The sequence below is a fragment of the Rhamphochromis sp. 'chilingali' genome (genome assembly GCF_963969265.1).
Source record: "Rhamphochromis sp. 'chilingali' genome assembly, chromosome: 2".
Classification (NCBI taxonomy): Eukaryota; Metazoa; Chordata; class Actinopteri; order Cichliformes; family Cichlidae; genus Rhamphochromis; species Rhamphochromis sp. 'chilingali'.
This window is the reverse complement of record NC_137930.1, coordinates 25,652,160-25,679,903: the sequence shown is the minus strand read 5'-3', so window position 1 is coordinate 25,679,903 and position 27,744 is coordinate 25,652,160. Positions and strand designations below refer to the sequence as shown.

The 27,744-nt window shown below is 40.6% G+C and overlaps 1 protein-coding gene across 3 annotated transcripts; it reads left to right on the top strand.

Annotated features, from left to right (window-relative positions):
- The first annotated feature begins 3 nt into the window (after window positions 1–3).
- kcnn2 (potassium calcium-activated channel subfamily N member 2) lies at window positions 4–27,106 on the top strand. 3 transcript variants are annotated; one of them, XM_080876690.1, is made up of 8 exons: window positions 4–896; window positions 1,289–1,384; window positions 15,634–16,052; window positions 16,328–16,469; window positions 16,626–16,736; window positions 16,815–16,942; window positions 21,605–21,674; window positions 25,094–27,106. In XM_080876690.1, exons 1-8 carry the CDS (start codon window positions 108–110, stop codon window positions 25,367–25,369), a joined length of 2,031 nt encoding a protein of 676 aa, XP_080732816.1. In that variant the 5' UTR covers window positions 4–107; the 3' UTR covers window positions 25,370–27,106. The 3 variants fall into 3 exon arrangements, with proteins under 3 accessions (XP_080732816.1, XP_080732814.1, XP_080732815.1); XM_080876688.1 differs by lacking the exon at window positions 21,605–21,674 and having other exon boundaries at window positions 25,094–25,276; XM_080876689.1 differs by lacking the exon at window positions 25,094–27,106 and having other exon boundaries at window positions 18,749–25,085.
- The last annotated feature ends 638 nt before the right edge of the window (window positions 27,107–27,744 follow it).

Sequence of the window (27,744 nt, the reverse complement as noted above, 5' to 3'; positions counted from 1 at the left end):
CGAAATGGATCTATTCATGCAGCAGCTCTGTCCTCCCGTAAGGACCGTGACGCCCTTTGTCGGGGGCTCTGTGGCGCCTGGTCGCTGCTTTAAAAAGCAGCACTGACATGGAAACCCCATTACAGCTGCAGAACGATTTCTTCCCAGAGCAGCAGCTCCAGCACTGTAAGTACCAGCACTACTGCGGACGCGAGGATCGCCTCGGCAAGCAGCACGACCAATGCTGCACCTGCAATAATTGCACCTGTGATGCGAGAAAAAGCCTCGTCTTTCGCGGGACGTCGCCGGCCACTGTGGGAACTTTAAGGGCACCTTCGGAAACGTCTTCGAGGCAAGGCTGCCAGTACAGTGTCTGCGAGTTCACACCTTCTAGTCATGGTAGTTCATCCAGACATCATCATCATCATCATCATCCTCACCATCAGCAGCAGCAGCAGCATTGCCGCGATAGGCAGCGGGGCAGCCTGGGCAGCAGCCACAAAGACAGTAACTCCTACAATGAAATAGCCATGAGCAGCTGCAGATACAACGGCGGCGTAATGCGGCCGCTGAGCAACTTGAGCTCGTCCCGCAGAAACATACACGAGTTTGATTCCGAGTCCCAGCCTTTGCAGCCCATCTCCGCCGCAGATGCGTCGGACACTTTAGTATCCAAGCCGGAGAATAATTCAAGCACCCTGATGCCTTACGCATCGGGAGACGGAGGGGGAGGCTGCAGCCACAGCGGGGCCAAATCGGGTAAAAAGAAGAACCAGAACATTGGGGAGAAGCTGGGGCACAGGAGGGCCTTGTTTGAGAAAAGGAAACGGCTCAGCGACTATGCTTTAATCTTTGGGATGTTTGGGATCGTTGTTATGGTTATAGAGACTGAACTCTCATGGGGAGCGTATGGAAAGGTGCGTATAGCCCACTCAAAGTCCGTGCCTCGCAGTCCCATGTAGGCTAGAGTTGATTTAGGGGACATGTGACTCACGAAACAAGTGTTTTTAACGTTAAACAACTTGTGGTAGGATAAAGTGTTCTCAGGCAGGTCCCAGGCACGCAGGCCCACAGCTGTCCAGCCATGAAGGGGACCCCCCACCACCATCACCTCCAAAAAAATGAATGGGAGAAGAAGCTGCAATGTTAGAATTTGTTGCACTGTGTCCTAAAAAGCTAAATCGTGCCGTTTTTACTTACTTATTTATTTATTTTGGCACATTAGTAGGAGTTACTCCAGCATGTAAGACAAGATCTTCTGTCATGTTGTTGTGTCTTCTTTGACTTTACTGTCCTTGCTCTTTTGCAGGAATCCCTATATTCATTAGCTCTAAAATGCCTGATAAGCCTTTCTACAATCATTCTCCTGGGGCTGATTATCATCTACCATGCAAGGGAGATACAGGTAATGCTGATGCACTCTGTTGTTTTTTTTTTTTGTTTTTTGTTTTAATCAAAGCATGTTTTATCAGTTTTATGTCTAATCTGCTGTATTTCTGCACACTTTTCCCCTTCTTTTACACTGTTACAGGTTGATTTTAAAGTCATTGCTGCTCATTTAGTGTCAGATTTAAGTATTTTGTGCATTTAATGCATGAACATTGTGAAACATGTGAAATGTGTGTTTGTTTCTTTGCCATCTTTTTTTTTTCTTTCAAAGAATCAAAGACTTTCTGCAGCCCTGTGAGTGTGTAAATGATGGAAGAGGTTGTTGCACTGGTGCTGTTGTAGGCCTAATCATCAGCTATTGAAGCCGCATTAACAGTTCATTATAGATATTGGGAAGATTAAGGAACTCCTCGCAGGGTTGAGTGGATGAATGATTATTAGCCTGAGATACTCCAACATGACAGTTTTATGACCATGCCTCGGAGCATTGTTGCATTACTGTGCTTCAGTACTCATGTCTTTGCCACAAATTTTCACTTCCTGCAGCATGGGCCTCCGTTGCATGCCAGACGGCTTCCATGTGCCTGATGTGTTTCTGTCTCTTTCTTTTTAAATTCACCTAAATGGGAAAAGCTTCACCTTAAAAGAAACACCACCCAAGCATTTTCTCAAATACTAAACAACGCCATGTTTAATCATGTTAATGGAGTTTCTTACCTTTGCACAAGAGGGTGATTTTAAAAATGCCTTCAGCTGAACTGTAAAAGCTGATCCAGCTGTTTTCATCTGACCTTATTTCTTCACTTTGTTGCCAGTCTATAGTCTCAAACTCAAGACGTAGCCTCATTTTGTTTATGAAATAGTGCATTACACTTTGATAAAACATCACTTCTTACCTCTTGCATCTGGCAAACAGAATCTTCATCAGCTTTGTTGGTATATTTAGCAGCTACAAACCCCAGGAGAGGATCAGTCATTAAAATAGCCCAACAGTAAAATGTGTCACTGCCTTGAGATCTCTCATTGTAAACCTTTCTTCATAAGAGATGGTAGAAAGGCATCATTATCATATTTCACCGTACAACAGAAGCTGTTTCATTTCCCCTGCAGATGGTTCCCAGGATCTGTGTATAAATTAGAAAGAAAATCATACGTTGGTATGAAAGTATCAAACCCATTTTTTTCTTCTTCTTCCTCTTTTTTTTGGCCATTGGATATTTCTGCTAAAATACAGAGCAAATAAATAAATCCATAAACAGAGCTTTTTTTCACCATTTGCTTATGCAGCTGCCGGCCGGTGTAACAATTTAGTTTTGATGTAAAGAGACATTCTTTGTACACAGCATGTTTCTATTTAGGTAGAGGTATCAAATTAGTCCTGCATCAGCCACGCGGTTATTGTTCCCATTCACAGGAAACCAGTTTGCTGAGACGCTGAGACTACTTTTATGTATATATATCCTTGCTGCAATGTTACAGCAACACATCTGTATATTATAAACATGGATTCAAGAAGTTGAAATCTCTTTTCTCTGCTTAAAATGACTCTGAGGAACCGCTGTTTCCTGAGCGCAAGTGATTATTTTAGCTCTAAAGCAAGGATTTCTTTCCATTCCTTTAATTGTCAGCAGATGCATATTTAACACACAGGCAGGCTGCTCAGACATCTTTGATCAAGTCCCCTCTGACAGTCACGTCAATATCCACAACATTTTTCACCCCGCATAGCTCTCTTTTTGCTATAAAAGACATTTCCTCCTTTGTTGACCTAGAAAACTTTATTAAGGCAGTTGTTTCTTCACAGCTGATTATTGCAATTCGCCACATATTCACGCTGACTGAAGTAGAAGCTGGAACACTTTGATGAGTCAGAAAACATTATCAAGTCACCGCAGTCTTACTCACTAGACCTGCTCTGTAAATATACAAGTTGATTAGAAGGTCTGTCCTCTAATTCATCACATTCCCTTTGGGAGTAACCAGTCCCTGGAACTGACTTTGTCTCACTATTTAAATCCAGTTCACACTGTTATACTTCAACATCCACCACAACAGCTGCTCCCATCCCTCCTTGCCTGAGGCTCTTTTGTGTCAATTGTTGCTGTTTTTTGTTCCAGTTGTGGCTTTTTTGGTTCCTGCAGATTGACATATGTGCCTTCAAAAACGTACACATGCACATGTGTAGACGGCTGAATTAATTCTGAATCTGCCTTGCTGATGGTAAACGCAAGTACACACAAGCACACAGAACAGAGAGAGACCGGAGAGAGCTGATAAAATGTGTTTTTCTTTCTGATTTTCTCTGTCCGTGTGCTGCCTGCTACTCAATACACTTGTGAAAAAAACAAACTGATTGTTTTCTTTCGGTTTATTTTTTGTTTAAGGAAGATAAACTGAAACAGACTCCAGATTGAATCCTTAAACATTTAAATATCAGGACTAAATGAAGGTGTAATGCCCCAAATTGAAAATCCTGATTGAAGGTTGACTTTTTTATTAGCAGTGAGGTGCTACGTCGGGTGCATTAGGAACGACATAAACTTGTCCAATGCAAATTTTACCATTGCCAATATTTTGATAGATGATTAAATTGGGGTGATACAACAGTTAGCACATTCACTTCACTTCAAGAAGGTTTGAGATTGAACCTGGTCACCTGCAGGCACTGTGCTGAGTGCAAATGTCCAAAGGCATGCATGTTAGGTTAACTGGTGATTCTAAACTGGTTTGGGTGTAGATATTAGTCATGTGATGCACTGGTGATATGTTCAGTGTGTATGTCCAGTTTCACCTGGACTTTAGTGTCTTTGCAGTTAGGATTGATGGAGATGGATGGATTTAAATGCGCATTTTTCTACGTGACATCATGTTACTTCCGATTTTATATCATTAAGTCTTCACTATATCTCTAAATAATCTGGTGTCGTTTATTGGTGCTGAATTAGCCTTTTTTCCATTATTAAATGCAGAGATTTTGTACAATGCTTGCAAACACTGACAGTGATGTAATACAAACAAAACCCAGCAAATTGTCACACCAGACGAGCTGAAACAAGAGAATTTTTTGGGGGGGAGGGGGGTTCTTGATTTTTAATTTGGCATTTAATTTTTAACTTGATTATCTGCTTAACTGGCAGTTTTGGAAAGTCTTTTGAGAAAAGCTTCTCCAAAGTCAGAAACATTACTTTAACAGGTGGAAGAATACGACTACTGACTGGTAAATTTTCAGTGATTCGTAAATTCACACAGGGAAATCTGGCAGTGGCAAAGAGGTTATCAGATGCTATACAAGTATTAACAACAAAGTACAAAATCATATAAAGTCAATCATTTTAAAAGCTCAGCTGAAAGTAAAGCTACTGAAAGTGTTTCTTATGTATCTATAAATGTGATTAGGAAGTTTACCTAAAATATCAGAAGTAGAAGCTTTCGCTGCAAAGAAATGAACAACATAACATCTAAAAACTCGTGTTTTATCAAATAGTCTAAACCTAAAGAGGAATCAGTTGCCAACTAACTTTCTGATAGTTGAATCATTCTGTCTTTGACCATGTTTTGTTTACCTCACATAAAGGCTGCCAAGTAGTAAGTGTAACAAAGCAAAAAGTACAGTATTTTCCCATGAATGAAGTCAATGTAAATGTGCACTACAATGCAAAAGCCAACGACAATTGCTTCATATTTTCTTTCCAAGGAACAAGATGTGTAATTTTTTAAAGTGCTCTTGAACAATAGCTCTCCAGGATGGAGGTGTTTTAAAGATTTTCTTTGGACATTGCCCATTTTCAGAGGAATATTTTTACCTACTGCATGAATCATTCAAGTATTAAAAAACACCTAACTCAAGGATCAGCCGGTGTTGTGTCTACACATAACACACAACTTAGCAAAGAATGAATATTGAATTGAGTTGTTAGACACTTTGTTGCTAGCAGCCTGTCACAAAAGCTCATCCTTTGTTCCCGTTTCTTTAGCTGAACCAGTTTGGCAGACTTAAAATAGGATTTTTGTAACAAAAGGTGATTCCTAAAGAGCTATTAATTGAAAACTTGGCATAACTCAGCATGCTGTGGAGCGTGTCTTTAAAATTTTGAGGAAACAGGGCAGTGGAGGACAAAACAAGAAGTGGCAGGTCTAAAAAAAACTCTCTACAGCTCTGGAAGTTGTGTCCTTGACAAATTGGAAAAAAATCCAACAAAGACCTGACGCAGGACCTGAAAGATGCATCTGACACTCCAGTTTACTCGTGTACAGTTCACTGAAGACTCATCAGAAATAGTCTCAGTGGCAACAGGTCTGATGCAAAGAGTGTCTACAGCCTTTTGTAAACACAGTGGAGGCTCTGCCATGTCAGCATCCAAAGCAGCGCTTTAACAAGAAGCCTGGAAACTATTCTTGAAGACAAAAGTAATTATGAGAAAGCTTGTCTAAAAGAGTTCAAGCTCTATTTCTATATTTGTTTAGACAATTTCTGCATCTATTTCCCATTTTCCTAACAAAATGTAAAGAAATGAGGGGTGGCTACTCCAAATATTTGACATTAGAGCCTGAGTTCAGAAACTAATCGCTTTAAATGATAGATTTCCCATGTAGAGCTTCACCAACCCAAATATTTTTATTTTCTATCTGCAAATGACGTCCCCTGGAGAAAAAGTTTGAAAACCACCGCGCCCACCAAAACACAAACACACCCATCGACTGAATCCTTATTTAGCATTACTGCATCAGCACTCTGTCAGCTGTTGTGTTATTCGGTTTTATGCAATGTTCTTAGGTTTAACACGCCCTCCCCATCCACATCCCCGCGCTTCATTTTTACGCCTCTACGAGAGCCTAATGTGTTTGCAATGTTGCAATATGAATTGCTGTTTCTAAAGTGCACTTTGCCATGTGGGAAATGTTGTTCCTGCAGTGAAGTAGATTATGCATGCACATCCATGTGTACTCACAGATGCCTGTCAGATGTAGAGGCATAAGTCAGGGTGATGAAATGGTTTCCCCACCACTTCTAGCCCCTTAAAACTGATTTACTTGTCAAGCTCGGTAAAGTCTGCGCTCTCTGATTTCCACAACACAGAGTTTGTTCTGCGCAGAGTGACTGAAAACTCAAAAAAAGGTCACTCTGAGCAGGCAGGAGAGAGGTCGGACACAGGCTGTCATTTGTTTAGGGATACAACTGCTGTGCTGCATTGGCAGTGAGGAGTGACCTACTGAGCTGAGTGTGCTTAAAAAAAAAGAAAAAGATTTGTCCTTAGTTTTTGTTTTGTTTTTAGTGTCCACAAGGAAAATTATATGTATTCCTCCCTCTACACACCAGCTTTGATAAAGAGCCGGAAGCATGAATCTCATTATACGTCTCCTTAATATTTCCAGATGAGTAATTTTTAGACTTCTTAGTTAGGCAATGCAGCTGTGTTGTGGAAGTTAACACAGCTGCATTGAGTGTGTAGCTCTTTCCTAACTTTGACTTGTCCTTGTCAGAGTCTGATATGAGCTGCAAGCTGCTGAGGTGGTTGATGAGTTCTCTCTGTTTTTCTAAGCGAACACAAACTGACATTTTGCAAGTTTCCCTCTTCTTCTCACATCAAAGTGTTGTGTTAAGGCCACTGCTGTGTCACTCTACCTTGTGATGACAGTTCTGCTGAGTTCTCTTAAACTAATGCAAAATGCTTTGGGGGCTGGGTTGGTTTTTTTTTTGTCTTTGATGTGTACTTTTGCGATAAGGGTCTGCGCTGATGTTTCACAGTCGCACAATATTACATTTTTCGGTTCAGCGGAAAAGATAAAACAACAACGCGTCACCCAAACTGTGCCAGCAAAATTCTGCCAAAGCCAAACTTGGCTGTGCTCTGCAGATTGCCCCTGAGTGCTGCGTATGTGTCAGAGATATGGTGTAACTGCAGGAGACACTCTAAATTTCTCACAGTGAAATCTGTCCTCTACCTGAGACTCCAGACTGGAGTCAGATAACCACCACTGGCTGGTGACCTCAATGTTTTCACTGAACGTACCGCCTTTCAAGGGCACAGATACCAAACCACCCATAGAGTTGAGGATCCTGAAGATTATTTATGAAATTGCTCTTTTTGTGCGTGTGTGTGACTCCAAACATGCAGCTGAATGTAGATTATTAATGTGTGGCGACTTGGCTGCAGCCACAGCACTTTAAAGAAAGATTTATACGAGCTTTTACTTTGGCTCAGAAATGTTTCACTTTGCTCGAATGGAAAAATTGCACATGCAAATGTGAGACTTAATCTCGGAAGCGAAAGCAAACAGAATTTGCGAAAGCTTCAGATTTATTCTGCAAACTGGCCTCTTAGTGGCTCACTTTGATATCATAAATAAAGCATTGCATTAATGCCTAATTGGACTGAACCTCTCAACCTAATTCACTAATGAGATTGAGTGATTTCATTCTCAGTGACAAGATATATGTTCCCATCTCCACATTACACAGATTAAATATTGAGCTGCACTCCATTAGTTATATTGAGAGTAGTGAAACCAGTAACCAACCCAGCTAGCAGCACAGGTGAGCTCCTCCGGGGCTGCACAGTGCAGACACAGGACATCGGCAGGCAGGGAATGAGCTCAAGACATATTCGGCTGTGCTGTCTCTCAGACTGACATGAAGAAGCCTTTTCGATGATGGGAAAGGGGCATGCACTCTGAGTGATTAGACTGTATTTTAAGTCCATCAGAAAACAAGATGAATGTCAAAGAGAAACCGCTGATGCTTTGATTTGGCCCGAGTTAGAAACAGGCTGGTGCCCTGTTCCCTGGGCTCTGTTGTACATTGCAGGGGATTAACGTCTGTGCTCTTGAACTGATTTTAGGTTTTTTTTCCTAAGGTAAGGTGGGGATTTTGGAGAGAGCTGTTTTAGAATAAAGGCACACAGTTAAGGTTAGGACACATATATAGATACAAACAAACGTGTCTTTCAATATCCATGTGATGAATATAGATTGTAAGAATTTAAAGGCCTGTTTTTCATCTATTATTTTTGTGACTAAATTTTTAGCCATTTTATTATTAAAGGAACGACCATGAAACTTTATTATAGGCATTCATACTGAGCAGATAAGGATAAATCCTAATCTCTTGTGTGACCCCACACACAGTTCACATTCAAATAATATGTCTGGGCAACTATTGGATGGATTGCCACTGAATAAAGTGCACATGTTTGTCTTTCCCCCAGGATGTACTGAAATATATTTAGTGACTCCTTAGCTTTTAATCTAATGCCATTAAGGTCTTGTCTTCTTCTTTTTTTTTTTTACCTGATCCTTTAGTTTATAACCTCACAGACTTAATGGCATTCCCATCACTCTGAGCTGTACTGTGTGCTAATTAGAAATGTCACTGGCCACTATATTAGGTACCAGGTGCTAATGCCAGGTTAGATCCCCCTTTATAATTAGAACGTCTTTAATTCTTCATTGTACAGGTTCAACAAGGTGCTGGAATTATTCCTCAGAGATTTTAAAGCATAGTGACATGACAGCATCACACAGCTGCTGCTGATTTTTCAGCTCCACATTCCCATCTTTGTGCTTTATTAGATTGTGACTGTGTGGGTCATATGAGGCCACTGTCATATGCAAGAAACCATGATCAGGAGATGATTTGAGTTTTGTGATATGGAGCTTTATCCTGTAGGAAGCAGGCATCAGAAGATGGGTGCACGCACTATGGCCATTGAGGGATGGACATGGTCACCAAGATACTCAGGTAGACCGGCGCTGTTACTAAGGGGTCCAATGTGTGTCAAAAAAACATCCCTCAAGCCAGTACATGCTCGGCAACCTGAACTGCTGATACAAGGCAGCATGGATACACACTTTCAACTTGTTTATGCCAATTTCTGGCTCTACCATCACCAGACAACATTTTTTTAGGCTTCTGTTATCCATTTTTGGTGAGCCGAATTATAGCCTTAGTTTCCCAGCTGGAGTGGCACCCATTGTGATCTTCTGCTGCTGTAGCACATCTGCTTCAAGGTTTCACATGTTGTGCATTCAAAGATGCTCTTCTGCATCACTTGGTTGTAACAAGCAGTTGTTTGAGTTTTTGTTGCCTGTTCATCACCCATCTAGCACCGATAACAATGCCACATTCAGTGTCACATAGATCTTCTTGCAGTCCCATTCTGATGTTCGGTTTTGACTCTAGCAGGTCATCTTGACCCTGTCTATAAGCCTAAATGCACTGAGCTGCAGCCATGCAATTGGCTGATGAAATATTTGCATTAACGAGCATTTGAACAGATGTACCTAATAAAGTGGTTAACAAGTGTACGCTAAGTAACATACACGTGTAGCATTTGAGCAGATTAAACAAGTTGATTTTAGCAACTAGGTTGCTAATTGACACCTGATAAAGTTTCTGCCACTTTTACAAAAGATTAACCGTATTTAAATGTCATATTTCCACACAGTGAGCACGACAAAGAAAGTCTATGCACAAGATTTTTTTTGAAAAGAAAAATGATTTCTTCTGTTCTAGCTGTGCCTCTGTTTCATCTTCAAATCTTAATGATCCACTGTGTACGAGGTTAAGATGCGGCGCTCTTACCGCTTGAAATAGATTCTTTTTACCTTCTTTATCTTAAAAATAAACTTTCAGGTATGTTTCTCAAGTCACAGGCCTTTATTTTATTCTCATGTTAGGTTGGACATATTTTTAATAATCATGTCTCTGTGGTTATAATTTTCATTTATGTAATTGTCTATATGTAAATAAAATAAAAAATGTAATAATAATTTAATGATCACCACAAGATTTACTTGTGGACTCATTTGTTTTTTTGAACCTCTATTAATTGTTTCATATTTTCATTCTTAACATTAAAAAATGTAACTATGATGTAACTGAAATTATTATATTTATAGCCTGTTTTTATAGTACTTAAACCATCTGTGCTGTAAATAATTAACCTTCTATTTCTCATCAGGGCTTTTGTTTTTCACACTGTTAACATAAGTTTTTTCTTTTTTTAAAAAATAAACCTCACAGTTGAATATTTTTTATCCATAGATGCAGTTTCTTCCGCCTCTCTGTCATAACTGCTGGTTTTCCAGCGAGTATGAAATATTTCATGCTGTGCGGTTAAAGCCCCATGAGTATTGTATTTCAGGTCATCCATTACCATAATTGCTTTTACTCACCAAGTAGGCTTTCCTTATGCAAGCTCCTGCTAAATGTTTAATTACATTGTTTGGAGGTAACAAACTTTGTAACTGCTTTTGACACGACCGGTTTGTTGTTTAAAATGTAAAATAAAACGTCGCTTGTGCCGCGTACAAACAATAGATTTAGCCTCTTTCAGAGAGCTAATTCTGTAAGTAAGAGACCACAGTGTGAGTGGAGACACAGCTTGTGTTTCCATGTCTACATTACACTCAGCTGGAAAGCTGAACAGGACAAGCTGTGGTTAGAGTTACACACTTCTTTGTCAGATGTCAGTTTGTTAAAGGAGCTCAGTGTCGCTCATTTGATAGGAACAACCACAGCTGAAAATTTAATTCACGTGTTTTCTGTGTTTGGGGGAGGGCGGGGGACTTTGATTGTAGCTTCTGAATAAATACAAATGAGCTGCAGAGGCTACGTGGGGTTGTTGTACCATTTATTCACGGACTTGTTGCTGTTGTTGTTGGCTGGTGTTGTACTGTGCCGGCTTGTTGACAGCTGATATTTCCTGCACATTTCTTGGCTCAGAAGCTATAATAAGCGTGCAGTGTGCCGTTTCTGCATTAAAGCAGCTGAAGCTGTAGTCTCGGAGTCCCTTTGAAGCTGTCGAACTGTAGCATGTGGAGCACTCGTACACGTCTGTAGCGCAGTCTTATTGATTTCTGCGCGCTGGCTTTGTCCTTGAGATGAACGCTTTGAATGGGGAGCTTTATTTAAGATGTGAGAAACATGACTATTTCAGCGATTCCATTTTAGGTAACATGTCACAGCTAAAATTACAATCTAGGTCAGTGATCCCATTAGCCTTTCAGGAGTGGGACAGTTTTCTTTTTGCTTCTATAATGAGAAATTCCAAATTAAATGGAGAGTAGCTGGCAAACTGCCGAGTCATGATGTATGCCTCCAGAGTGTCCGGAAAATTATGACCATATGATTTGTCATAAAGTTTAAGACAGACTGATTTGCAAATCATATAAGCCCTATATAAATGATTAAAAGTGCGAGGGCAAGGTAATAGATGCTAAAAGAGAGGCATATAATTGTTTTTGAAAAATACACCCACATTTTTAATGCTAGCTACACATTTTAAAAAGGTTAGGATCAGGTTTTCCTCTGTTTCTAACAACACACTCTTTAAATGTTTGGGGATCGAGGAGACCAGCTGCTGCAGTTTTGTAAATCAAATGCTTCTTGCTGTTTCTTGTTGTCTTTTTTTTTGCCTATTAATCCAATGTTTTCAATAGGCGACAGGTCTGAACTGCAGACAGGCCAGTTTTTCACCCTGACTCTCTTGCAACAGAGCCGTGCTGTGTACTCTGCGCAGAATGGGCTCTGGCATTGTCTTACACAAATAAATAAGGCCTTTCCTGACAGCAAGACAACAAGTCGAACGGTCCCTCTCCTCTTTAGCCTGGTTAGAGCAGCGCGCGTGAATTCAAGCATGAATTTAAAATTTGATACATAAGAACACAGACAGCTTTCCACTTCACCTCAGTCCATCTTACACGAGCAGAGGATGCAGCAGCATTTCTGTAACCTGTTTTTTTCTTTGCCAGTCAGTTTTGTTTTTCAGTGTTGTCCTTTGTGTGTAGGGATTTCTTCAGATACAATGTTTACTAATATTATGTGCTGCAAATGATGAATTATTCTAAAAATGGTCATCTAATTTTCTTTAAAATCTTTTTACTCCTATTCAGTTCAATTCAGTTTTATTTATATATTGCCAAATCACAACAACGGTCACCTCAAGGCACTTTATAGGTAAAGACCCTACAATAATACAGAGAACCCCCCTATGAGCAAGCACTTGGCAACAGTGGGAAGGAAAAACTTCCTTTTTATAGCAAGAAACTTCCAGCAGAATCAGGCTCAGGGAGGGGCGGCCATCTGGCGTGACCAGTTCGGGGGATGGGGACAGGACAAAAGACATGCTGTGGAGCCAGGCATCAATAATAACTAATGATTAAATGCAGAGTGATGTATAAACACATTAACAGCACGTTAAAAGAGGTGAGTGATGAAGATACACTTAATGCATCATGGGAATCCACCAGCAGCCCAGACCTATTGTAGCATAACTAAGGTATCACTCAGGGTCACCTGATTCATCCCTAACTATATGCTTCATCAGTAATTAAAGTTATAAGGCTAATCTTAGAATAAGAGAGGGTTTCTGTCTCCTGAATCCAAACTGGGAGCTGGTTCCACAGAACCGGGCCCTCAAAGCTGAAAGCTCTGCCTCCCGTTCTACTTTTATCCTGTAAGTGAGCCAGTGGTCTGAGAGTAAGGAGCTTTATTGGGATGATACATTAATATGAGGTGTTTAAGATAAAATGGGGCCTGATTATTCAAGACCATGTATGGGAAGAGAAGGACTTTAAATTCAATTCCAGATTTAACTGGGAGCCAAGCCAAGCGAGAACTCAAAAGGGTTTTTTGATGGCTCCACCTCTCGAGTTATATCACTGACACGTTTAAGATGACCTGACTGCTTGTGAGATGTTGCCCCTGCAACATGTGCATTTATGAACAATAGAAACTCAACGACATAGTTGCAGACCACATAAAGTTACAGAGCGGCATCACCGAGTGCCTCTGAATGGCACAGAGAGAAAAACTCGCTAACGCTCTGCCGACTCAGTAACTGCAGTGTTTCAGCTGTTCTCTCGCATTAAGATCAGCACAAAACCTCTGCAGCGAGCATCATGACTTTTTTTTAACTATACATTTTCTGTGACTTACGACATAACCTGAAACTAATCCTTCCATTAAATATCTGGGTTATTTTTTGATTTTCATTTCTTACCATTGAGTAAGCAAACAAATACTTCAGTATTATATAACACATTAATAGGACAAATTGTGAAGATGTTCCTCTTACTTTAATAATTCTTGTACATTTCTGAGCTGAAAGATGAACAGAACTGTGCAGGATGTTGTTTCAGAGGGCTGTAAGCAAAATCATTGTACTGTATATCATAGTTAAGCCTGAGAAGTCAGTGGACACCCCATAATTTATTACCGAGTACATTAGGGAGGTTTCGGACGGCACGTAATAGTGCAGTTTTCCTTTTCTTTTTTCCCCCTTCATAAAGGCGTCTGCTCTCATGGCAAAAAAAAAGCTGCCAGGAAACCTCGATTGGATTTGCTGACAACAATGTTTTGTGAAAAATCTACTGCCACTTGTGACAGCTTGTACAGGCGCAGGACCTTGATGTGATTGAGTGGATAGAGCGGGCGCATTAGAGAAGGGATACCAGTGCGAGGTGTCAGAGAGAGGAATACAGTTTGGAGCGCTTTTTATCTACAAGCCTCACAATACAAAGCAACAGGTATAAAATTGAGATCGCCTGTTTACAACCTTTAGCGTGAGAAGTGGAGACCGTGAAGGAGCTGATATTGGTAGTTGTGTGAGGACACGAGTTGAAGATAGCTGTAGAAAGTGATAAAGAGGAGTGAAGGGACATCAGCAGGAATGACCATGTGAGAAAGCTCCTGCGTATATATGACAGAGGACGGGGTGGAGAAGAGCGATGGGAGGTGTTGAAATCCACTCACACTGAAGTCCCCAGTGAGACAGCCAGCCTTCTGGTCAGGGTGGCCAGGCGATCAGCACCTAATGCTATGTGGAGGTGGCAGATGTTCTCATTAGTATACTGCTTAGAAGTTGAAAATGCTTACTGCACACCGCTAATGTATTGCCTGATGTAATAATATTTTATTTTAATGCATTTTAATGAAGAAGTCAAAATTTTCAGTCATCTTCAGAACAATTTATTCAACAGGCACTAAGATGCTTTACACTAAGGATTGTCATTTATTCCAGAAATTTCAATAATTTATTGTATGCAGAAGCTGTTTTATACAGCATTGATGAGTCTGCCGTTTCCTGGCTTTCTTTTTCTTTTTACATTATTTAGTTTTCACGTCAAAGTAGCTTTAAAAAGTCCATACTGCCCTGACAATCTTTAAATGTCTCGGTTTTGTTGAAAAGGTAAAACTTTAAAGAAAACTGGTTTACAATCATAAGTGAACATCTGAAGTCTTTGGACTATTTTGTTTTTTAAATTTGATGCTGAAATAACCGTTTACTGTACCAACAGTTAAGTTGTCCGCTGCCACAGTGGATTTTAAATCAAGCAATTGAGATGTGGGTGAAGTGCAGACTTTCAGATTTAAATCGATGGCTGTAACAAAGGTATTGCATTAACTGTTTAAGAACTGCAGTCGTTTTTATAAGTAGTCCCATTTTCAGCTGCTTTCAGATCAAAGAAAATAAACACACAAATCCTCTCTGAACCCAAGCTCATTTAAGATGGACTGGGGTGGAAACTAACTCTGCTGTGGTCAGAACAACCAAAGGTTTCCACATTTTCAAAAGCGTCTTTAATGCTGAATGGCATACGCAGGTTTTAGAGGAACATATTGCCATCCAGAAGTCTTTCTCAGAGGTTTCCAGTGTTTTACACACATCGCAACAGTGAGTCTGTGTTGAAGTCAAACAGCTGAGCAGCTGCGACCCCACATCAAGCAAAAATGGGGAAACGTTTGACTTTCAAAGCTTTAGTTCTCAAATGCTTTAAGATTGTTGTTAAAAAGGGGGGGTGATGCAACACAGTGGTAAACATGACCCGGCCCCAGTCTTATTTTGTTACAAAGACCTTTGGCATTAAAGGAAATGGGAAAAATAGCAACAAACGTTCCTTAAGGCATTAAAACTTACACACCTGGTGTGGTGCGCTCACAAACACAGATATGACATTAAAGCCATGATGAGGTCATTAGATGTTGTATATATCTGTAAATATCTGAAAGCTTGTAACATCCTCCCCTTGTCATGAAATCTTTTCCGTTTTCTTTGGCTACACTTCCTTCAAATGTTCTGAGCACAGTTTCTTTTTAAAAAAAAATGTAATTTAATGGCTTGAGGCGATTTGCTGTTTACTCTTTAATGGGCTTAATGATTTCCTGTAGTGTGCTGTGTCAACATGATGAAAATTTCAGCTGTTTCCTTTTGTTTGATTGCTTTTTCTACCCTTCATCACTCTCATGGTGCCCTTTCCTTGCAGCTATTTATGGTGGACAATGCAGCTGATGACTGGAGGATAGCCATGACATACGAGCGCATCTTCTTCATCTGCCTGGAGATCCTGGTGTGCGCCATACACCCCATCCCAGGCAACTACACCTTCACCTGGACGGCACGCTTGGCCTACTCCTACGTGGCATCCAAGACGGATGCAGATGTGGACATCATCCTGTCCATCCCCATGTTCCTGCGCCTGTACCTCATCGCTCGCGTCATGCTGCTGCACAGCAAGCTCTTCACCGATGCCTCGTCCCGCAGCATCGGTGCACTCAACAAGATTAACTTTAACACGCGATTTGTGATGAAGACTCTCATGACCATCTGCCCCGGCACTGTGCTGCTGGTCTTCACCATCTCGCTATGGATAATCGCTGCATGGACAGTGAGAGCCTGCGAGAGGTGCCTGGATCAGTTTTCTCATGCTATGCCGCGCTGCTCAGCATGAAACATAGATAAGGCTTAAAAATAGATAGAATACTCACTCTCTGTCTGAGCATCAAGATAGAAGGATTAACACAAGCTGTAAGAAAAGATTATGAAACTGCAGAGTCCTGAAACGTTGGATTTTAGGCATTACAGTCGCTAAAACCTCTTTTTTTTTAAAAAGAAATAAGTAGCAGTTTGTTCAGGTGCATGAAGGTGTGTCAGTCTGATACATTTATTATTCATTACAGGTACCATGATAACCAGGACATAACCAGCAACTTTCTTGGAGCCATGTGGTTGATCTCAATCACGTTTCTTACCATTGGTTATGGGGATATGGTCCCACATACGTACTGTGGGAAAGGAGTCTGCCTCCTGACTGGCATTATGGTGAGATTATGATGCTTGTTTTGTTTTTTTATCAGCTTGTGAAACTATTGAAAGACTCTTATTAATTATGTAAAAGCAGCCGATCTGCTGCTAATTTATCGTGACTGAAAAATATTGACAAGTAAAGGAACGCTGTATATTTTCTCTGGCTCCCAGGGCGCTGGCTGCACTGCCTTGGTGGTGGCTGTGGTGGCAAAGAAACTGGAATTAACCAAAGCTGAAAAACATGTTCACAATTTTATGATGGACACCCAGCTAACAAAAAGAGTAAGTGAAAGTGCTGCAAGGTGTCATAGATGCTTTATTTCATTACAGTCTTAAGCAATTTTGTTTTTGCACCCTAAGGTGAAAAACACAGCTGCGAACGTTCTCAGGGAGACATGGCTCATCTACAAGAACACTAAACTGGTGAGGAAGATGGACCACGCCAGAGTCAGGAAGCACCAGAGAAAATTTCTCCAAGCCATTCACCAGTAGGTGCCGTGCTCTTAACCCTGACCTCGCCACTTTTCTTCAGCAATTTCATTCACCAGAGCAACACAAACCTGAAATCTGAATTGTTTGACACCTGTAGCAAAGCTTTGTGCTCATAGATTTGGAGGATCTTGTATTTTTATAACCATGCTTTGACTTGACTGATTTCACAACTTCCTCTGCTGATGTTTGAATGTTATATATGTATATATACACAATGACTCATTGGAGATTCCTGTAAAGCATTTACCCGTTTTTTAAAAGGCATAAACTAGCATCATGAAAAAGAAACTCTGTGTAAAGTTCATTTTACCTCAAAATATGCAGGTTTTACAGAATTCACAGGAGTATGATATCGATTTCTCCACCTTTTGCTGTCAGGTTGACTCTTGTGTGTCTTCTTCGCTGTGAGTCAGATGTCAGGCTGACCTCAGGGCTGACACATTTCGGTTTCTACTCCTCTAGCGCTTGCTCAGACATTCACCTGTCAGCTAGTGTTTTAGTGGGTCCCCAAGGACCCCCAAAGTGCTATCTCACTCCAAAACAGTATTGATTTTAACCTCACCTCACTGTTGTTTTCCTTCAGCTTACAGTGCTTACCAGCACAGCCACACTGAGGCTTCTTTCATTAACTGGCAATCACCTCGGCGCTTTATTAGAATAAATAATAGCAAATACGCTGGTATATTGTTCATACTCAAGTAAAAATGTCCTCTGTTTGTATGTTTGTTTTGCTTTCTGTGGTTTTATTCACACACACATATATATATATGGTGTACTGTGTGCAACTTTGCTTTGCTCGTGAATCTTTTGGACACACATTTAAGTTTTAACGGCATTCGGATGTTTATTGGGAAGGTAGGGAAACACAAATATACACAAACTGTCTGCTGCTGCTGCAACCCGCATCCAGACTTGCAGTTTAATAGCTTTCTCTCATTGTTGCTGCTTTTCGAGTCATTATGCCCTTGCTGTTGGGTTCAGGTGATTCGCGGCATTGATGACGGCTTCTCATGTCCACCTCCTGTTCTCTTGGACAGCCTAATAATGGAAATGGCTCAGAGCTAAAGTGCAATCTATAAAGAACCAGATTCAGTTGGGAAAAGTCACGTTGCTCTGTGTGCTTAGAACGACCACTCAGCGTGGTATCAACATCTCCTGGTCACATTCTTTGTGTTAGAGAGATTCGGTCTCGGTTATGAGGCAGAGTGTTCACGGGGTTCGTGTGGGAGAGTTTTAAGTAGGGCCTGTAGCCTAATCGCAGGGTGTGACAGACAAACTCTGGCGTGCAATTAATATAGAATAGGAAGTGGATTAACAAGTGGAGGCTTTTAATAGGCCTACAGCAATCTTTGACTTCCTCTACTGGTCAAAGTTGTAAGACAGTGAGAAAACTTTGCTCACACATCCTTATTAGTTGAGGGGGGTAAAAGCTGTTGTTAAACAGACACTTCTGGTTTGCCGGCATTAACAGGAAGATTGCTTTTATTCACTGTCTTTCTGATAGGACCAGAAAAGGCTAAATTAGATTCAGAGAACAAAAACAGCTGCAACCACCAGAAACGGTCCACGCAGGGTAAAATGACAAACTGGTTTCAAGATGAGGGAAGTCAGGAGAAGCGGTGGCTGCTCTTCACAGGTGACAGTGTAGCGATGAGGGTTTCAGCAGCCAGACGTGAGCAAACACAGTTTGCCATCTGACTATGTTTATCTGATATTGTAATAATTCATTTGTCTACTTCATGTTTCCTTTTTGTTCCTGTTTTGTTTTTGTTTTTCCTGTTTGTGTCGACACAATGCAATAGAGCTCGAAAGTAAGTCTTCGCCTCTCATGTAGATACAGACCTGTTGTGTGCATGCTAACGAGAGCTTGTCCTTGAACCCAATAACTACCAAAAAAAAAAAAAATTACACTCCCTCATTTGATAAGTGAAATTCATCCCTCAAAAATCTTTGCTTCACACAACCCAGTCACACCTGCTAAAAGTGTGTTTTTCTTAGTTGGCATGTCAGTTTGACGAAACACACAGCATCACATTTTTCTTTGTCTGATTTAAATCACCGGTACAGGCACCTTGTTAGTGAACAGATATGCGCTGCACATTGTATACACACCCACAGATGCAGTTTAAGTGAATTTCAATTATCAATGATGGAGGGTGTTTTTCTTTCCATTTCTGCATGGATGTGATGAGACTTTTGATCTTTAATCAGAAAGCAACTGATTAAACTCCAATCGACTGTGCTTTCACCTACCGAAGGATGACGACCAGAGTGGCATTAGCCTGCAGACGTGTACGTTCTGTGATACCCCAAAAAGTCATGCGATACGCCCAAGCGGCCACGCTCGCACAGATCAGGGCTCAGGGTCATCTTTCGGCAAGTGGAACCATTGTTACGCCTGTTACGACATTTGCAGCTACATTTCCTCCATTTCCCTGTTGGATGACACAGTAGCAGAGATGCCAGTCCATTGTTGTTGTCATGGCTGGTAAACAGCATAATAGCAACGACATGCAGCTGCCATGCAAGAAGAGTTTGGAGACACAACAACACTGAGGTCCTTTGGATGACTCGTGCTAGAGGCACGGTATGACACAAGTGCTAGCCAAATGTCTTGCAGAATGTTTTAGGCCATAACGGCTGTGAAATCAAATGTCTCCCTTTGGGGAGGAAGTCTTTTTCCATGCGCAAGGCTGAAGGAGGAACCATAGTGGGGACAAAAAAAAAAAAAAAAAAGCAGGACAGTGAGCGCTTGTTAGCTCAGAGATCAGCGAATTGAACAAAGAGGGAAGTGACCTAAGAGGAAGGTCAGGGTAAAGCCTTGAAGAAATCCCGTTTGTGCTCGAGAGGCTGCAACTGTGACCAACAGTGTGAATGGTCAGCAGGGACAAGGGCGACGGGGGGGGGTAAAAAAAGAAGACGTCAGACCCATCCACCATTACTTTGAAGAATAATTTGCATTTCTTTTCACCATGAGTTTAATGGAGGTCATGACAAATAAAGCAACTTGAGAGGGTAAAAAATGTGGAGCAGCACTAACTGAGATTGAAACGCTTAGCATAGCCGTTTTCCCCCGATGAACACCAACCGCATATAAAGTGCCCGTTCACAAAGGGAAGTGCCCATGAGCAGTGACTGATTGTGGAAAACATACTTTGAATATAAAATAGAAGGTCAGCAGGCTTTCTCGCCCTCACCTCAACCTGCCCTCTGACAGCTATTGGTCTTCCAATTGTGAAATGTATATTTCTAACAGGTCTCATGTCAACTACAAAACCATGTAACCCCGAACACCTATTATCTTCTGTAATTTAGAGCAGACCACTGCTCTTTTCTTTATTTGTTTCATTATAACTAGAAGAATATAAGAGTGATGTTTTGAAATTTGTTCTGCATTTGTCTGAGAGTCTTCTTTGTATGAAGCATAATGGGGCTAAGGTGGCAGGACATTTTTGCCCTATGCTTGAAGTTTTCTTTAGTGGCTTCTGTGGCACTCTCTGTTGGTCTTCGCTGCACATTTGGGAGTTTCTCGATGAAATATCAGTCTCCCTCGAAGACTCTTGAATTTCTTCGTCTTTAGCAATCTTAAAATTTGACCCTCAATCATCACCTAAGAATCAGACTGTATTAATGGTGTATTATTATTTTTAAGCGATTCAGGAGGAAGGAAAAAAACCCTCTTTAATATGTTGATGCCACGTGGCTAATACTCTACAATAGTGCACATTTTGCTGTTTTTAAGTCCCCTGAGAAGAAGAGTTTAAAATGGTGCTTCAGTAGCATAATTAAACAGGAGCTGTAAATTATTTAAGCACATTTTATAAAGTAGGCAATTTTCAGTCTTTGCAGGTAGGATTTTTGGGTGATAGAAAAATTAGCGTTTTGCATGGTTTTTTAGCCCACAAGAGAGTTTCTGGAAAAATCTTTTCATTTCCTGCCCGCAATTAACAATTAAAACGATTCTTTAAGTTGTCACTTAAAAAAAAAGAGAGAAGAAAAAATAAGAAAGAAAAAAAAAAGTTGTCACCATGACACGATTTTCTCTGTTCTAATGGGAATATTGGAAAGTCTCAAAAGGGAAGCAGGCTCATAGCTGCTGTTTAAAGGTTAAACTTTACCCTCTGTGTTAATACAAAACAGTGTGTGATGTTTTTGGCTCTCTGAGTGACTAAATGGGAATAGTAAAGAGAAAAAAGTTAACCAGAAGGGAACTTTACAGGAACAACAGCTGACCTTTTTACCCTTGCTGTTGATGTTTTCTAATCTCATATGTCAAGAAGACATACAGTAGGACTTGATAAATGCTGTTTACACTGTACCCAGATATGACCCCCCACCCCCATTCCCTTGTGGTGTGTATTGGTTGAGTAGGACGCAGAGCTGATTTCATTCACCCCCCGTGGCAGCTCCCTCTCCTCCCCCCCACCCTTTCTTTCTCTGTGGTCTCCTTTCCACTTGCATGCAGCTCAACCAAGCAGACTGCCCCTCCAAACCCTGCATTCTCTACACATATCCCATGCATGTCCTGGGAGTGTTCTTCATGTGTATGCCTTGTGTGTGCACAAATTTACAACAAGAACAAAAAAGAAAAGAAAAAGAAAAAACATATCGACACTAATAGCGTTAATTTATTGGGTTCTGAATGGTCTTGTGTTCAGATTGAGAAGTGTTAAAATGGAGCAACGCAAGCTGAATGACCAAGCAAACTCACTAGTGGACCTTGCTAAGGTAAGCTAGACTAACAGTACACTGCTGCCTTTGTAGGTTTCCTCCCTCTGTGTGGCTGAATCCGATGCATGCTAGCTGACTGGCTGAATTAGTTGTGTTTTCTAATATAAATCAAAGTCTACAGGTGTCAAATAAACAGACAGGCTTTACAATCTGTGTGTTGATTGCGGTTGACTGCGCTCACCTGGAATTCAATTTGCTTGGGGTATGAAATAATAACGCATCTTCATTTTGCAGTGTAAATCACTGTCCCCGGGACAAAAAAATTACTGAATGGGAGTAATGAGAAACCCGGCACAGTTTTTCCCTCTATGTATTCTCTGATGTTTGTCTCCAGATGCACTAAACAGAAGTCGACAAACCTTAGGGAAAGACCAGGCAGTGCGCCAGCCTGACACAGCAGAAACAGTAACCTGGAAAGGGAGACACACTGTGATCTGATGATTCAGCCAGAAATAAAGGCAGAGAAAAAGAGGAGAGAAAAGCAGAGCACTCTGACATTCAAAAGTACACCACAGTCAAACTGGATTCAGGCCAGCATGTCATGAAAGGTATTAGTTAATATTGCCTAATCACCTCATGCTGTAAAACAGCACGGAAACCTGCGACGTGACATTGAGTAAGGTGGCTTATGGCCAGTGTTGTATGAGTCTGCAACCATAGGAGGGCAGTGTGGCTTCAGTCTTTTCACGCTCTCGGTGGAAAGACGGAGCTAAATAGAGCTGAACATATCTTTTTGGAAGATGCATTGCCACTGCAGTGCACAGTGAAATTCCTCAGATCATAACGTATCCCCTTATTTCATTATCTCCTCCAGAGTCACTTATACAGACCCTGTTTATTCATCCAGCGTGACATAAACGATGTGACATTGGCTGAATGCAGTTTCCTTCCACAGGATTTTTTTTTCTTTTTCATTTTTTCCAGTACATATCCTTAAATTACAAAAGTGCTCACTCAAGTGGCTTTAACAACCATCTCTGCCACTCTGCTCGCGCTTCTTCCCTCGTCTTGTACAGAAATTGGTTTATAATGTCAATTTGCGGTTTTACATTACAGCCCAAGTGGATGTCTATTAACCACCTGTATTCTTGCTCCATCACATATATTCCTCAATGATCTACTAATGGTTTTCTTGCTCTCTATCATCCATTCCACCTTATTTGAGCATGTTCTCCTTTCATTTCACGGTTTGAAACTTGGAGGCCTGTGCCTGGATGCAATCATTTCTTAATTACACTAAGAGGAAAAAGACCTTTATTGGATTGATTTGATATTAATAGCACAACCCTAACAACAGTTGTCAGGTTAAGTAGTGTCATGGCTTCCTTAGTCCTCACTGATTCATATAAACAAGCTATCCCATCATCCCCGCCTCAAATCAGAAGAGGACAAGGTAAGTGATGGATGACATCGCCTCTAAGCTGCCAGGGGTTATTAGTCCTGCACTGAATAGTACCTCAGAGACCACCTTCCAGCAGCCTCACCACCACTTCTCATCTGGAATGTGACATGAATTTCTTAGGCTGTTGCTGACTATTTTGGAAGCCCAAACCGTTTTAGAGAAGAGTAGTTATACGGTAGTTATATAATTTTCATGGAGGTTTTTTTGTTTGTTTGTTTGTTTGTGTGTTTGTTTGTTTTTCTTTTCTTGTTGTTGTTTTTTAATAGCCTGTTATGAGATGGCTGATGCATCAGAAGAGCATTATGTGAAGTCAGCAGGCACCTTTCCTGTCTCCTCAAGGTCACAAACTAATGTACTCTGGTCTGCATGAAAACATAAAGCTCCTGTAAACTGTCCAAATAAAATTCACCCTTCTAGATCAGTTTACGGTAGATACTGTGCTCCCAATAATGTTCCTCTGACCTTATTTTGAAGGATGGTGAAGGTTTCTCTGGGTGAGACACAAGCCATTGCAGACAAGATGGATAAAATGGCAGTATCATAAAGCAGTTTGTAAAATCTGAACTGTTGATTCAGCTCAAGAAGCCTGCGCAGGAACATCTTACCGTGCAGTATTACGACAGCGTGCAGCCTGACACATAAACTGAAGCATTGGTGCAATCACCATCCTGTCATATAATGCAGGTTCTGTACAGGCTGATCTCGTGTGTGGCGTAAGGTGTATACACTCACTGGACACTTTATTAGATGCACCTTGCTAATACCAGGGTGGACCCTTTTTTGCCTTCATAACTGCATTAAGTCTTCGGGATACAGATTCAGCAAGAAGTTGGAAACATTCTCCTGAGAGATTTTGATCCATATTGACATGACAGCATCACACAGTTGCAAATGTGTTGGCTGCACATAATGGAAATCTCACATCCCACTACATCCCAAAGGTGCTCTATTGGATTAGGTTGTGATGACTGTGGAGGGCGTTTGAGTACAATTTTGATGATTTGAGGAGCATGACATGGTGCACTATCCTGCTGAAAGCAGCCATTAGCAGATGGGCACACTGTGGCCATAAAGGGCATAAAGAGATGGACAAGATCCGCAGCAATATTCAGTTAGGCTGTGGCATTTAAATATTCATTTGGTACTAAGTGGCCAAAGTGTATCAAGAAAATATCCTCCACACCATTACAAGTAAATTGTAGCTCCGTTTCCTGTTCTTAGCTGACAGAAGTGGCACCCAGTGTGGTCTTCTGCTGTAGCTCATCAATATGTTGTTCATTCAGAGATGCTCTTCTGCATACCTTAGCTGTAACGAGGAGTTGTTTGACTTCCTGTTGCCATCCTATCAACTCAAAGCAGTCTGGCTGATTAGAAGTTTGCATTAACAAGCAGTGGAGCAGGTGTACCTAACAAAGTGGCTGTTGAGTGTATTCGAGTCATTACTGCACTCAGTCATGAACATTTTTTGTTGTCATTTAAGAGAAACATGAAATCCTAAAATACTTTGAATGTGATGGTGAGTTTTTTCTTCCTTCTATCTTGGTTTAGCAAGCAAATATTGTGCAATACAGTGAAAAAAGCCTGTAACATCTGAAACTGTGAGCTTTATAGATCTGACTCAGACTGTGGAAGCATCATATTAGCTGAACTTTTATTGCACTTTTACACAGCATAGCGCCATTGATGTTTATTCACGATTTCTGACATTGAAATTGCAGGCAGAATGTGAGTATTGTTTTCAGACAGACGTACAAATAGATATACATCAGTTTATTATTTTAAAGTCATTCTTTACTTTGACTTTGATGTGTTTGAACAGTGAATCTTTAGCACTCGTAGCCTCTTGTAACCAGTTTTCTTTCTTCTCTTTTCAGAACTATCAGTGCATCTTGATGTGATGAAAATGCATTTTCCCTATTTTTTTTAATGTATAATAAATTTTCTGGTGGTCCATCAAAAGTAACGTCGGTTTGAAAATGTTAACAATAAGCTTGTTTTATCTCTCCTATTCCAGACTCAGAACATCATGTATGACATGGTATCAGACCTGAATGAGAGAGGGGAGGACATGGAGAAAAGGATTGCCCTGCTGGAGACGAAGCTGGAGACTCTACTGAGTAACTTGCAAGCTTTGCCCGGACTCATCAGCCAGGTCATCAGCCAGCAGCACAGGGACTTCCTGGAGGTGCAGCTCCAGCCTTATGACAAACACAGCCCTGAGCGCTCACAGTCAGTGTCCCGGCGGAGGTCGTCCTCCACGGCACCGCCCACCTCCTCCGAGAGCAGCTAGAGTCCAGGGGGAACGCCTCCACTGGAGACTTTTGCCATCATATGGCCAAGTTGCATTTATCGTAAAGCCTTATGGTTTCAATAAGTATTATCCAAATTCTGATGACAGAATCCAAGATACTGGGGACAATACATTTTAATGGATAACTTCATGCTGTTATTTATTTTTTTATTACCTCAAAAGATGTTGTTATCCTTGCTCTGGTGACATAAAAATAATGGCGCTTCCCTCAGTAACAACTAAAAGGCCTATCGATGGGGCTGTGATAAGAACTCTTCTCCATCTCTATGCAGAGGTAGCCAGTTTTAGGTAGCAGAGTTACCAAGTGTGAAACTATTGCACTAAAATAGTGCTTCTCACAGACTTTGTGCTTCTGCTGGCTTGATTCAGTCTCTGTGTTCCTCAAAGGAAACCGAGAAACCACTGAGAAATCAGTCAGGGAGCATGGCAGTGATATTGAGGAAAAATGCTGCGGTTTACGGACTGGAGTGAGCTGACAGCAGAAGCCAGATGAAAATCGCTCCTACACACTGTCACTCAGAGATAACTTTAAAAGCTTGAAATGAGGAAAACAACATATATCTTTTAGGTTAGAAACAGCATCAACTATAATGGTTTTCCTTTGCAGAGTGCCCCTGTAGAATGACTATTTTTTGGGGCCACGTTGCAAATAATTTAATCCTCTAGTAAAAATGAATGCATCAGAACCTGTACTTGCACTTACTTTTTAATCAATGCACTTCAATGCTGACTAAGATATGATATAAAGATACGTTGCTCATTAAAAGAAGAACATTTTAAATGTTTGGGCATGGGTTTATTATTGTCAATTATCGAGTTGTGGCTAGTGTTAATGATTCAAATCGAAGCCCTATTTCTGTTTCTCACAAAGAAGCATCATCTTAGACCTGCAAAAGTCTTTAGAAACTTACTGAGTGATCATACATTTACTAATTAACCCCCAGTCTCGCTGTGTCTCACCTCCTGTCCTTTTTTTTTCTTTTACCTGTGCTCTTTATGCTTGCTGCCATCAAATGCTGAACAACAAAACCATAACCATATCTACCTTTTAAAAAGTAAATGCCTATTTTTATATACTTTAATGAGGAGAAGCACACCTCTTAAAACTAAACAAACAACAACGTGGGATCGATTAAGAGGCAGATTCAGCATAACTAGCACACGGTAAGGATATCTCGGACTGGAGTTAAGATACATAAAACTGTCTGTGAGACTTTTTCCTGAACATAATTAACAAACAGTGTGATTTAAAAACTGTGGTATTCTTCACACTTCATCTATCGTTTACAGCATACGCTTTGGATGATACTGCGGGATGAGCTGGAAGAGCAGGGCTGGTAAATGTGATTGGCATTTACTACACTTGGAAATGTTACGGTCCACAATTGATTTAACATATATTCTGATTTTATTCATATATCCACTTTGGTCATTAATGCACAGTAGCTACATATGAACTGTGAGATCTCCTGATGTGTCCAACATACCCTTTTATGCATTATTACTCAGTATACGACCATAATGGTTGTGTATTTTTAAAACAGCCGTTCCAAGGTTCACAGAGCATTGCATGGGTCAGAGGAGATCCATCACAGGTCTTGTTCAACCAGCTCACTCATTAACCAATAAATCAATCAGAGAGTTGACAAAACACAGATGTTCCGTCCACAAACTTTAGCAGCATAGAAACCAATGACAGACTATACTGTATGCGACTTAAACGATAAAGAATTAAACAATAAAAATATACAATTTCACCGGTCTCCATCCTTTTTGTGTGCATTTAAATGTGGGTTTGTATCTTATGTGCTTTTGTAGAAAGATGTTACACAGTTCAGTGCAATAACCAGTGTTGTAGACAATGTGCTCATCAGTATGTACGCTCCAGGTAAAGTGCACCACAGACTTTGTAGATCTTCTAAAGAAATAGGCTCACTATGACATACATTAGGTTATTTGATATAGCCAGAGTTGCCATTGTGTTGGCAAAAGTAAAGGCATAGTCCTTAAGTATATAACAAAGTTATAAGATTTTTCTTATTTAGAAGCAGAAAGGTAGAATTGATTATTTCTTAAAAGTTAGCATGCAACAATTTTACAATTATACACCAGAAATCCAGTTACAGTATTTAAACGTCTACCTGAATAAATGTAATTATTATTAAACAAATGTGATATTATATTAATCTTACCGAAGCATCAGTTTGCAATACTTTGACTTTATATGCAGTTATACACTCACTGGATGCTTTTTTGGTACACCTTTTCAACAGCTCATAAATAAGACAAAAACCCATGTGTTAAATATGATACACATCACATGGCAGGTAGATACGGTCAAGACAACCTGCTGA

Bases quoted from the DNA above. Each gene is read 5' to 3' on its own strand.
- kcnn2 (XM_080876690.1), top strand. From the start codon at position 108: ATGGAAACCCCATTACAGCTGCAGAACGATTTCTTCCCAGAGCAGCAG. The intron at 16,470-16,625 runs GTGAGATTATGA...TCTGGCTCCCAG, and splicing joins GCCTCCTGACTGGCATTATG to GGCGCTGGCTGCACTGCCTT. The intron at 16,943-21,604 runs GTAGGTGCCGTG...TCTTGTGTTCAG, and splicing joins TTTCTCCAAGCCATTCACCA to ATTGAGAAGTGTTAAAATGG.